The sequence below is a fragment of the Cynoglossus semilaevis genome, chromosome 16, assembly GCF_000523025.1.
Source record: "Cynoglossus semilaevis isolate Cse_v1.0 chromosome 16, Cse_v1.0, whole genome shotgun sequence".
Classification (NCBI taxonomy): Eukaryota; Metazoa; Chordata; class Actinopteri; order Pleuronectiformes; family Cynoglossidae; genus Cynoglossus; species Cynoglossus semilaevis.
The window spans coordinates 410,498-422,227 of NC_024322.1; the positions used below are offsets into that span (position 1 = coordinate 410,498).

Here is an 11,730-nt window from a genome sequence, read left to right on the forward strand (position 1 = left end):
CCTCCGCCCCGGGGGGGGGATGGGGTTTCAGCAGGTGAGCAAAAACTGCTGCGAAAGGGTTTGCCGCCAGCGGTTCTGTTCGGTACATCTCCCATAGCAAATAGAGGGCAGTGAGCCGCTGGGGGGCGCTGGGCAGCAGGTCCGGCTGCTGAAGAAGCAGAACCAGCACCGAACCCACCCGGAAGTGTTCGGCTTTTCCGAAGTAGTGGTGAAAGTGTGTGGAAAGTGTTTCGAAAGAGTTCGCGCAGGCTTCCTCTGACACGACACTCAGCAGGTTTGCCAGCTCCTTCGGCAACAGCGTCATCCTGACCAGTCCTTCGGCAAACTTCGGAAAATCAGCGCGGGAGTGTGTGTATATGTGTCACAAAGGTCCGTAAAGCATTTCCTGTCTTTCAGTAAAACTCACGTTTAAGTATCTCAACTATTTAGTGAAGCCTGGACATAATTTCAGTTGGCACAGTTAGCTTAGCAAAGCCATATGAAGCAAACCTTAAAGAACATAGCAAATGTTAACTTCAGTCCGTACGACTGTTCTCAAACTACAACACAGCTTCTTGACATATGTCTTGGAATCGTCAAAATCATTGAGGAAAACGCAAAATCGAGTCCGTTAAGTCCTATTAGGGTTCTTCTTAAAACGAATGAAACTCGGGTTGCAACCATTTGTATGTACTTCCGGTTCTTCTTCGTCTTCGTTGGGAGTAGCTCTGCGTAGCTTTGCTGACATCTACTGACCGAGTCTATGACGACGCAGTTGCTTCTGTATGTGTCTGTGCCATAACTCTATAAAAATAATAATTAAAATAAGCGTATTAATTATTCAAAGAAAAAAAAACTTTAATATTAACAGTATTTTGACTAAGATATTCTATGCATGTTATATTATATCCATTACTTGATTGTAAATTTAATTAATAAATAAAATATTAAGAAGACTCACTGTTGATGCCTATCCCGAATAGCAACTGGAATTTAGTACAAACAGGAAAACACATCAGTTTGATAGCCGTTTAAGTTTATTTATTTATTTAAAACGGTATTCTAAGGTAGCGTAATAAATAATTTTAAGAGAAATTACACAAATAAACAAGGACACTTCTACTTAGTCAGACTTTTTATGTAGGTACATCAAGGCCCTCTCCTCTTGGGTTTCCCTGCACTTCCATTGACATCAAAAACTCTGCAAAGATACAAACATTTAATATTATTTAAATAATGAAATGAGCATATACCATATCATATTTTTCTGCCATATATATATATATATATATAATTTAATGCATCTCCAAGCTTTACCGCCCTAGGATCACATGTCAAACAAGACATGCAGACCAAATGTAATAGGAAACAAAGAATATTCAAATGCATCTTTAACTTTCTTAATTTTAATTGCAACCAAACAGTCCCAAAAAGTCATTGGTCATTGGTTTACCTTCAGTGTAGTCGATGTCAGGTCCAGTAGAGATGACAGCCCAAGCTGCGCCCGCTAACAGTGCCACCACAAAGTTGACTGCAATCCATGGTCTGAGGATCTGCTGCTCTGAACTTGGAGGCCTGAGTTTGAACCAATCATCCAATAAGTCAGTAAATCCTTTAATCACTTAACCAATTTATCAATAATTCTCACCAGAGCGTGTGATTGGCTGATGGATAATGGTTGATGCGATCGCTGGTCATTTGTTGACTCAGTGACAGAGTCAGACTGATAAAATACACTGCAACAGAGAAAGAGAAAAGTTTCGTTTAAACGATCTTTTCCATCGTCAACGCACCGGTGTTGTGTCACTCACAGACTGAGGTCAGAGCCGCAGAGTCCAGAGTGAGTAGTCGGCTCAGGACTGTAGAGGTTTTACCCAGATTCAGTCTGAAACACAAAAATCAGCAGCAGCAATCGTTACTGCTGTGATTTCCCATGTCTGCAACTTGAGCAACAACTGGACCAAACCAACATACCTGTCAAAGGCAGACACGGTGCTAATGGTCAGCAGCAGGTACTGTAGTGATTGACTCAGATAGGCCAGTGGGTGGTACTGCACCAGCAGGTTGGTAAGAGTGCTCATGCGATCACCAGCTAAAATATAAACCACAATAACACTCCAGACAGCAAAACCAGCAAGGAGCCCCTGAGAGAAAAGACCAATCACCCTGTGGAGACATACAATGTATTTTACCAAACTTAAGTAATTGGTATAGTGAGCTCAAAAGTTAGTATGTGTTTATTTTTTCAGTTCATTTTCAGTAACTTTAGCTGTGGCGCTAAACAAATAAGCTGAATAGATTACAATCGCCTTCTAGTTTTCAAACTTCTGTATAAAGCTCTTGCTGCGTCTTTTCATGCCTTGATAAGCCTGTTAGTTGTTTTGATCGTGGATTTGATTCTTTTTCAGTCCATGGTCATTAGAGGTAGAAAAAGTACTAAAACTGTAATTAGGTAAAGTAATAAATAAATAAATCCTAGTACCCATCTAAAAGTCTACTCAGCTAAATGTAAATCAATACTTAATTTAAAATTGACTTAGAGTAAAAGTTACTTATCTACTTCAAATGACTTGAAAAAAAAAAAAAAGGACAAGTCATACTAGCCATCCATACATTTTCATCCGCTTATCCGTTACCGGGTCGCCAACCGCCCTAACCGGGATTCAATCTTGCCCAGGAGGTGAACCCTGGGGTTCCACTAGACTAGATCAGTCGCTAGTAGTTAGTTAACCTAGCATGTTAATGTTAAAATACAGTGGAGCCACGAGATACGAGTTTAATTTGTTCTACAACAGCACTCGTGTCTCGATCCACTTGTATCCAGATCAAATATTTCCAGTTAAAAATAAGTAAAAACCAAATAATTCCTTCCGGCCCCCCAGAAATATATATATATACAACTAATGTCCCCCCGTATCTAAACATCAAAAACAAGAAAGTCAAAAAATGACAGGTAAAATAACCAAGCGAGGGACAGTGAGTGAGAGATGGGGGCACTTGGCATAGGAAAAGGATTATTGATATATATATTTTAAATTTTATTTTATAAAACACTAAAAGTGTGGCGCAGATGCAATGTCTCTGTCATTGGTGCGGATCCCCAGGGTTTACCTCCTGGGCAAAATCGAATCCCGGTTAGGGCGTTGGGACCTTCCAGTGGTGCCCCCGCAAACCGAGTAACGGATAAACAGATGAAAATGGATGGATGGAAACACTTTATGGCAAACTCGGCATGCCGTACGACTGAATGGATGCCAGTCCCCGTTTGAGTACAAGACAATTCCTCGTCTCACAAGCAAAATCTTGTTGCAATAGTTGCAGATTCGTAACATGGGAAATGTTATTATTTATTTTTCGAGAAGCACGTATCTAGGAAGTTCCACTGTATATATGAATCAGACCTGAAGCCACTGTGAACCCTCATGGCCACATCTCTTTTGGTCCAGGACTGTATTTGGTCCGAGTAGTCAACCATCAACCCTGTGGGTGCTCCGCTCTCTCTGCGTGAAAATGACCTGCGTGAAACAAAACCTGTGAACTGTGAACTTCAGGGAAAAATAAAAGATGAACATGCTAACCTGCATCTGTTTTGGTCAGTTCAACAGACTTTGACCCGCTAACACAATTGGAGCAATCATCAAATTTTCCTCTTTACCAGTGGTTTTCAAACTATAATATTTGTAAATCCAAGGCTTCCTGATTTTATTTTGCAACAGAAAAATATTAGAGCAACACAAATTACACGGCCTGGTGGGCAAAACGAATTCACTGAGCCTAGTGTCAGGGCTGGGCTGGCAAAAGAGATCACTGATGTGTACTGCAGGGGTGTCGGACTAATTTTCATAGGGTTTCACGTGGTTGCCCTTGAAGAGCCGGTTGTAACTATATAGATGAAACAACTCCGTAAAATATTAATAATAATAAAAAAAATCTGCAGTTGATTCATATTTATTCAAGTTACAAATGTTGTATATTGCTGCGTAATAAAAACTAGTTGAATTCATCAGGTAAAGTAACTCACATTTAAATCAAATTGTCTACGTTTTTAAGTAAAAAATAAGAAGGAAAAACAGCCTAGTTCAGAACTGTGAGTCAGGTTTTTAAGTGCCACCGTCCACACCAAATGACTGAGGACCAAAATTCGCCCCTGGAACCTTGAGTTTGACAGAAGTTGTGTCCTGCATTTCTGGGGAAGAGAGACTTTGGCTCTCATGGTTTTCATAATTTTACTTTTCATATAACCTTTAATAGTCATATTGTTTTATGTAGTTAATCCGATGTAACAATGCATTTCGCTCAAGCAGTGGTCAATTTTTTTTTTTTTTTTGGCGGTGATGCAGCATTCATAACACTGTACCGCAGCACATTCAATGAAACAATGAAACACGGCATATTTGGAACACTGGGAAAAACAGAGTTATTGTTATAATAACATAATTATCTAAGTTGTTCACGTAGAATTTGAGCATCTACTGGCAGTTTGTTAAGAAGACCTGTGTCCAGAAATTAAACTAGTAGAAAAAATATTATTAGATATTAGATTATATTCAGTATATATATATATATTAAAAAATAAATATTGTGCAATAATTTTATTTGAAATTGATATTTAATACCAATCAATAACTGTGATTGGGTAAAATCAAGGATTGTCTCCATGGACCTGTGAACTTCACGGTTTCCGTCCACGAAGACTTTGCCGACGGACTGACTGAGACCATGAGGAGTGAAGAACAAGGACTGCTGAGGGAGCGGTGACTGGATGTCAGTGATGACATCATCGTTTTCAGCTCTCAGGTCAATGCTGTAGTTTTCTGTCGCGTTAGTCTTCCTGGTGAAAAATTTATTGAAGAAATTAAAAAAAAAAAAAAAAATGAGAATGTGGTCTGGTTCTAAAAATGATCAATTGGGCAGAAGCTGCGTTTTCGAGTACATCGGAGCCTCACCACTTTCTTTTTGTTTTCCTGGTTATAGGGGTAGTGGTCCCCTCACTGTCAGCCCCAAAGTGATCAATGTTTCCATTGGCTACAGCGAGTTCTTCACTCATATCTCGGGTCATATAATACATGACAGTTTAGACATAAACCAAAATCACTTGAAACTTGTCTCTGTGTTGTTAGTTTTCGTTTCTCAGTCATCAACCTCACCTACAGTCCAGTTGGTTTTCCTCCTCCTCTTCCTTTTCTGTAGTGCTGATTCCTGCAGCGGAGGCATCACAGCGGTGTCTCTGCTACCAGAACGACCTCTGCTGGTGAAGTCCTGCAACTGCACGTCTGCACCGAAACGGTTTTAGAATAGAATAGATCAGGAAATAAAAGCGCAGACCATAATCCGAACAGACCAAAGATTGAGTTTCCGCTCTGACCTTTGCCCTCCTTTTTGCTGACCCTCTTCTTCATTTTCTTTGTTTTGCTTTTGATTTTCGGCATAGCGGCGTCCGTGCAGCGGACCATGAAGTGAGCCTGCTGTCGACTAAGCAGCTCAGACTGTTTTGCATAACGACATTATCCTGTGACCTCAGGCGAGAGCCGGTGTTGTTGGAGCAGTGTAAGGTATTAGGGTTTTGAAATGTTGGTGGTTTATGCTTGTGGCACTGAGAGCAAAGTTAAATCCCAGTCACTAACATGGGCCACAGAAGCAATCTGATTATAAACAACTCGTTCACGGAAAACCAGTTGTGTCAAACACACGGTCTGTGGGCCAAAACACTCGGTGAAGGATCAGAGAGAGACTTATTCACGGAAAACCAGTTGTGTCAAACATACGGTCTGTGGGCCAAAACAGGCCCACTAGGGTGTTCAATCCGGCTTCATGAATTTTGAAAATAAATTTTAAAAAAAAATACACAAACACTTCATGTTCACTCTGATTGGTGCTTCAACTCTGATTCTATCAGTAATCCATCAGCCTGGTGTTAGTGACCTAAGGGTCAGTCAGATTATCCCAGGACACTATGCAAGTCACAAATGAGCTCAAGAAAGAAACAGCTGATGTCACTGTACCTTAACTGCATGGGTCCTACACCTTTGTGAAGTTTGCAAAATCAGTCAAGCTGCTGATTTGTATTAGTAAAACTGGAATGCACCATGACAGCTATTGTTCTGCTGATTTAACAATTCCTACCGATTCCACAAACGCATTTGCTTGATAATGAATTTGAGAGATGACATCACACTAATAATTGCATTTAATCGAATTAAATCATCAGCTATACAGCAATGTTGCTGATTAGGGATGGGTATTGCCAGGTAACTTGCGACATGATACCATCAAGATACAGTATTTTGCCCACGATAACAATAATATCACAAGGGATTCTGTGACAATCAATATATTGCAATGCATTTCATCCATGATACATCGCCATAGCTATGTCATTAAAAACAGTTACAATTTATTGACTACAATCAACCCATTTTACAATCAATATCAGTTACAAAATACGGTGGACCCTCGTTTTTCTTTCTTTATATGAACATATCAAAATTGGCATATTTCAATGTTTCTGGTCTAATTATCGTTTCATAACCACAGGCTTACCCGTCCACAACAATAGCAGCATCCCACAGATACACCCAGACCACATTGGATGTTAAGACTCCACTATCATCCATTCTTTATTTTTCAAGTTGTCACGTTTCTGCACTCGTCTCGATCTGGTTTGTTAAATCTTTTTTTTTTTTTCTCTAAAAGTGGACTTTTCAAATTCATTCTCTCTTCGTGTCTCATGGCCATAAAGCTAAAGCGCCTGTTCAGTTTGTGCAAGGACATGCACGGAGAGAAATGATGATGTTTGTCATGTTACATCATGAGGAAAACATTGGTGTAAATATTCCTCTGCCTGTTTGGGTAAAAAAGAGACATAGATTTTCTTTGGGGTCTTTTCTGCAGAATATATCCTCAGCATATTGACCATTAATTTTGTACTGTACTTAAAATTGAATGAAAGAGAGAGAGATATATATTTTTTAATTTAGTTTAATTTGGATAGCACACCTTTCATTCCCCTTCCCATTTTGTCACATCAGAAATAAGTTTATAGAAAAGTGACGCTATTATTAAGGTTATAACATTATGTTTTTCTTGACCATATACCAGTTTTTACCAAAACATGTCCGAACAAAAATCAGATGGCAAAGAAAGAACATCATTTCTGGTGAATCTGTAACAAAAAGACCAGCAGATACATTTGATGACAGATAGCTTGATCAACAATGAATTGCTGGATCAATTGATCAGCTGTGTTTGACAGGACGAAACAAGCGTTTCAGAGCTTGATTAATTTCCTTCATCTTAAGGCCGTAAATGATAGGGTTAAAGAGAGGATTGTACACCAGCGTCTGCAGGGATATCAGGAAACGAGCTGTTCTGTCAAACTCTCCATCGAGCTTGACAATGGTGATGTCGTAGATGATCAGACAGGAGTAATTGATCAAAACCAGCAGGTGAGGCAGGCAGGTATTTGTTGCTTTGCTCCTCACAGACTTAGAGCTCCTGCACGAGATGATTAAGATGTTGGCATACGTGAAGATTATGAAGAGCATCGGAACTACGACGAGGTCAACAAGAGCCACCGTACCGTAGATAAACAGAATTCTGGAGGACACACAGTAGAGATAGTTCATTGTGTTGTTGCAGAAAAAGCCTTTGAGTCTGAAAGTGCAGAGTTTTCTGTGGTAGTTGATAAGGAGAGGAACAACTATTTGACAAAGAGGAAGCACCCATGCGAAGACCAACAGAAGGAAGACAACTGTTCTCCTCATGATGACCGGGTACTGAAGAGGTTTACAGATGGAAACATACCTGTCATAGGCCATGACTGCCAACAGTAAAAATTCTGAACTGCTCAAAGAGTAATAAAGATAACATTGGAGGAGACAGCCTGGATATGAGATGATTTGCTTCTTTGATAAAAAGTCCACCAACAGCTTTGGGTAAATGTTGGTGCTCAGCAGAACTGAGTTGAGCAACAGAGCAGCGATGAAGATGTACATGGGCTGATGAAGATTCTGGTGAAGGAGCACCACGACCACAATGGTGATGTTAGAGAAGATGATCAGAAGATAAGCTGTAAACATGATGACAAAATAAACATATCTGTACTTTTGCATTTCTACAAATCCGTCCAGATGAATGTATGTTACATTAGAGTCTGCAGCCATGGAGCAGGTCGCAGAACAGAGGTACCAGAAAACACGCTGAAGCTGATCGTGAATGGGGGTAGAGATTTTAAATAAAGAAAACACTCATCACAAATACACAAGTCACAGCCGTAAGCAATGTAAAACTCCACCCACTAGCAGCAGCCAATTGTGAGCGCCCAAGTTTTTATTGGTCTAAAAGACAATTTTATGTAGACAAAAGCAAAAATACCAAACATCTGATATGCAAATTTAGAAAAAAAGCAGCCTTAGTAATGTCCCCTGCCTCGATCTTTACCGAAACTATTATTCGTACTGTGCACAGTATTTTCATTGTGACATGTTGTCTTAAACGGAAATGGTCGCATATATTAACCCTTTGATGCATGACCCATGATATACTGAGTTAAAAAAAGTTACTAAGTGTTTTTACGTGTTTTTAGACATAAAAATAAGAACTGATTTGGTTCTGTTTTTATACACCAAATTTTTCTTTTTGAATGTTGACAAAATTATTCTGCAGTTGCAAAGGCTGACCACTGTATGGCAGTGTTGGGTGATTCTCAGGAATCCACTGTAGAGGCTTATATGCAACACTGCCATCAAACACCTATTCTTATCATAGAAAATGACATTTTAATAGCTGTCCACTGTAGTGACCGTCATGCATGAAAGGGTTAGTATTGGTTGATTTTGGAATTGGAAATTAATTTTTTGGACGATATTGGCAAAAAAGTTAATATCGGTAATCCCTAATCTAAGATGTTTTTAGGCCCGTGAGAGCGATAGAATACTGTGAAGAATTATCATTACAAGGTTGTTTATCATAAACAAAGTTGTTGACTACTGGCGGTTTTGTAGTCAAGAACGCAGCAGAAACACCAAACCTAGACTCAACAACATTTGTTTAGTTTATAATGCATGTGTATGACAAGTATCACGACAAGCAAATACTGCACTTTACATTTAGAACCAAATGTGTATGATTAAACCCACATGAATTATTTTAATATAAAGTTTTAGTTTGTTCATTTTAAATCAAGTTATAACATGACAGAACCTTTTGTAAATAACCATTAATCTCCACAGAGACACAAAGTGTTTGTTCTTCTGTATGTCACGCCACTTTGACCACTAAGTGGATGTTAAGACTCCACTATCATCCAAATGCTTTATTTTTCAAGGTATTACGTTTCTGCATTCGTCTTGATCTAGTTTGTTGATAAATGTTGTTTTGTTTTTTTTTCCTAAAAGCGGACTTGCCTTTGTATTTAAGAGTTAAGGTTTTAAATTAATAGTCTAGTCATGTCTCGGGCATAATGTTGAGTGTCTGTTCAGTCTGTGCGAGGACATGCACAGAGGGAAATGATGGTGTTTGTCGGTCACAACGTTAAGAAACAATGGTCTAAATGTTCCTCAGCAGTTCTTATGCTGATATCACCGTTTTACAGATGTATATATTTTCAAAGCAAAGAAGTATTCTCCCTGTTTGTGTAAAAAAGAGACGTAGATTTTCTGTGGGGCCTTTTCTGCAGAGTATATCCTCAGCATATTGACCATTAATTTGGTACTGTACTTAAAATTGAATGAAAGAGAGCAATGTATTGACTGTCGCTTATTGAGATATATTTTTAAATTTAATTTAATTTGGATAGCACACCTTTCATTCCTCTTCCCATTTTGTCACATCAGAAATAAGTTTATAGAAAGGTGACACTATTATTAAGGTTATAACATTATGTTTTTCTTGACCATATACCAGTTGTTACCAAAACATGTCCGAACAAAAACCAGATGGCAAAGAAAGAACATCATTTCTGGTGAATCTGTAACAAAAAGACCAGCAGATACATTTGATGACAGATAGCTTGATCAACAATGAATTGCTCAATTGATCAGCTGTGTTTGACAGGACGAAACAAGCGTTTCAGAGCTTGATTAATTTCCTTCATCTTAAGGCCGTAAATGATAGGGTTAAAGAGAGGATTGTACACCAGCGTCTGCAGGGATATCAGGAAACGAGCTGTTCTGTCAAACTCTCCATCGAGCTTGACAATGGTGATGTCGTAGATGATCAGACAGGAGTAATTGATCAAAACCAGCAGGTGAGGCAGGCAGGTATTTGTTGCTTTGCTCCTCACAGACTTAGAGCTCCTGCACGAGATGATTAAGATGTTGGCATACGTGAAGATTATGAAGAGCATCGGAACTACGACGAGGTCAACAAGAGCCACCGTACCGTAGATAAACAGAATTCTGGAGGACACACAGTAGAGATAGTTCATTGTGTTGTTGCAGAAAAAGCCTTTGAGTCTGAAAGTGCAGAGTTTTCTGTGGTAGTTGATAAGGAGAGGAACAACTATTTGACAAAGAGGAAGCACCCATGCGAAGACCAACAGAAGGAAGACAACTGTTCTCCTCATGATGACCGGGTACTGAAGAGGTTTACAGATGGAAACATACCTGTCATAGGCCATGACTGCCAACAGTAAAAATTCTGAACTGCTCAAAGAGTAATAAAGATAACATTGGAGGAGACAGCCTGGATATGAGATGATTTGCTTCTTTGATAAAAAGTCCACCAACAGCTTTGGGTAAATGTTGGTGCTCAGCAGAACTGAGTTGAGCAACAGAGCAGCGATGAAGATGTACATGGGCTGATGAAGATTCTGGTGAAGGAGCACCACGACCACAATGGTGATGTTAGAGAAGATGATCAGAAGATAAGCTGTAAACATGATGACAAAATAAACATATCTGTACTTTTGCATTTCTACAAATCCGTCCAGATGAATGTATGTTACATTAGAGTCTGCAGCCATGGAGCAGGTCGCAGAACAGAGGTACCAGAAAACACGCTGAAGCTGATCGTGAATGGGGGTAGAGATTTTAAATAAAGAAAACACTCATCACAAATACACAAGTCACAGCCGTAAGCAATGTAAAACTCCACCCACTAGCAGCAGCCAATTGTGAGCGCCCAAGTTTTTATTGGTCTAAAAGACAATTTTATGTAGACAAAAGCAAAAATACCAAACATCTGATATGCAAATTTAGAAAAAAAGCAGCCTTAGTAATGTCCCCTGCCTCGATCTTTACCGTCCAAAGTCAGCTTACATCACCACAAAACATTTCCTAACAATTACCCATAAGTCTTTGCGTACCAAACCATGAGGGTGCTACAGTATGTTAAGTTGATTGCATCTGAGGTTGGGATGCTGTGTGAGGTACAGTTTAGCTTAAGAAATGCCATTACCATTGTAAGTGACTTAAACATAAGGATCATGACCTTGTAGCTCACAAGGGTTCCATTACTGTAACAAATCTTAGCATGCTTATTTTAGTTTACCAGTTACTTTAATGTGTACTTTAACACCATGCTAATGTTGGCTACAGTTTTGTAGGACAAATCAAAGATATGGAGATTTCATAAGCTGAGGTGAAGAGAGGTGAAGAATAGAGTGCAGGCAGGATGGAACAGCTGGAGAAAAGTGTCAGGAGTGATCTGTGACAGAAGAGTGTCGGCTAAGGTGAAGGGAAAGGTTTACAGGACGGTGGTGAGACCAGCCATGATGTATGGTTTAGAGACGGTAGCAATAGGCAGAAGACA

The 11,730-nt window shown here is 39.4% G+C and overlaps 4 protein-coding genes across 4 annotated transcripts in view; all 4 read right to left on the bottom strand.

Moving 5' to 3' along the window:
• cnot11 (CCR4-NOT transcription complex, subunit 11) overlaps window positions 1-692 on the bottom strand; it is a 5,933-nt gene extending 5,241 nt beyond the window's left edge. Inside the window, exon 1 of the mRNA XM_025063655.1 lies at window positions 15-692. Within this exon, the coding sequence (XP_024919423.1) occupies window positions 15-304 (290 nt within the window). The 5' untranslated portion in view covers window positions 305-692. The remainder of the gene's footprint in view (window positions 1-14) is intronic.
• Window positions 693-860: 168 nt separating this feature from the next.
• On the bottom strand, window positions 861-5,681 carry LOC103391536 (transmembrane protein 237A-like). The gene is given in 11 exon segments (XM_025063656.1): window positions 861-1,180; window positions 1,433-1,554; window positions 1,628-1,715; window positions 1,791-1,864; window positions 1,954-2,145; window positions 3,381-3,465; window positions 3,468-3,494; window positions 4,656-4,810; window positions 4,926-5,028; window positions 5,127-5,252; window positions 5,321-5,681. Coding segments are annotated over 11 exon segments (1,149 nt in total). The 5' UTR covers window positions 5,433-5,681; the 3' UTR covers window positions 861-1,115.
• A 139-nt stretch (window positions 5,682-5,820) lies between these two features.
• Window positions 5,821-8,395, bottom strand: LOC103391537 (olfactory receptor 11A1-like). The gene has a single exon (XM_008327832.2). The coding sequence runs from the start codon at window positions 8,139-8,141 to the stop codon at window positions 7,215-7,217; it is 927 nt and encodes a 308-aa protein (XP_008326054.1). The 5' UTR covers window positions 8,142-8,395; the 3' UTR covers window positions 5,821-7,214.
• A 417-nt stretch (window positions 8,396-8,812) lies between these two features.
• Window positions 8,813-11,214, bottom strand: LOC103391538 (olfactory receptor 11A1-like). Its single transcript, XM_025063757.1, has one exon. The coding sequence runs from the start codon at window positions 10,940-10,942 to the stop codon at window positions 10,016-10,018; it is 927 nt and encodes a 308-aa protein (XP_024919525.1). The 5' UTR covers window positions 10,943-11,214; the 3' UTR covers window positions 8,813-10,015.
• Between the last annotated feature and the right edge of the window lie 516 nt (window positions 11,215-11,730).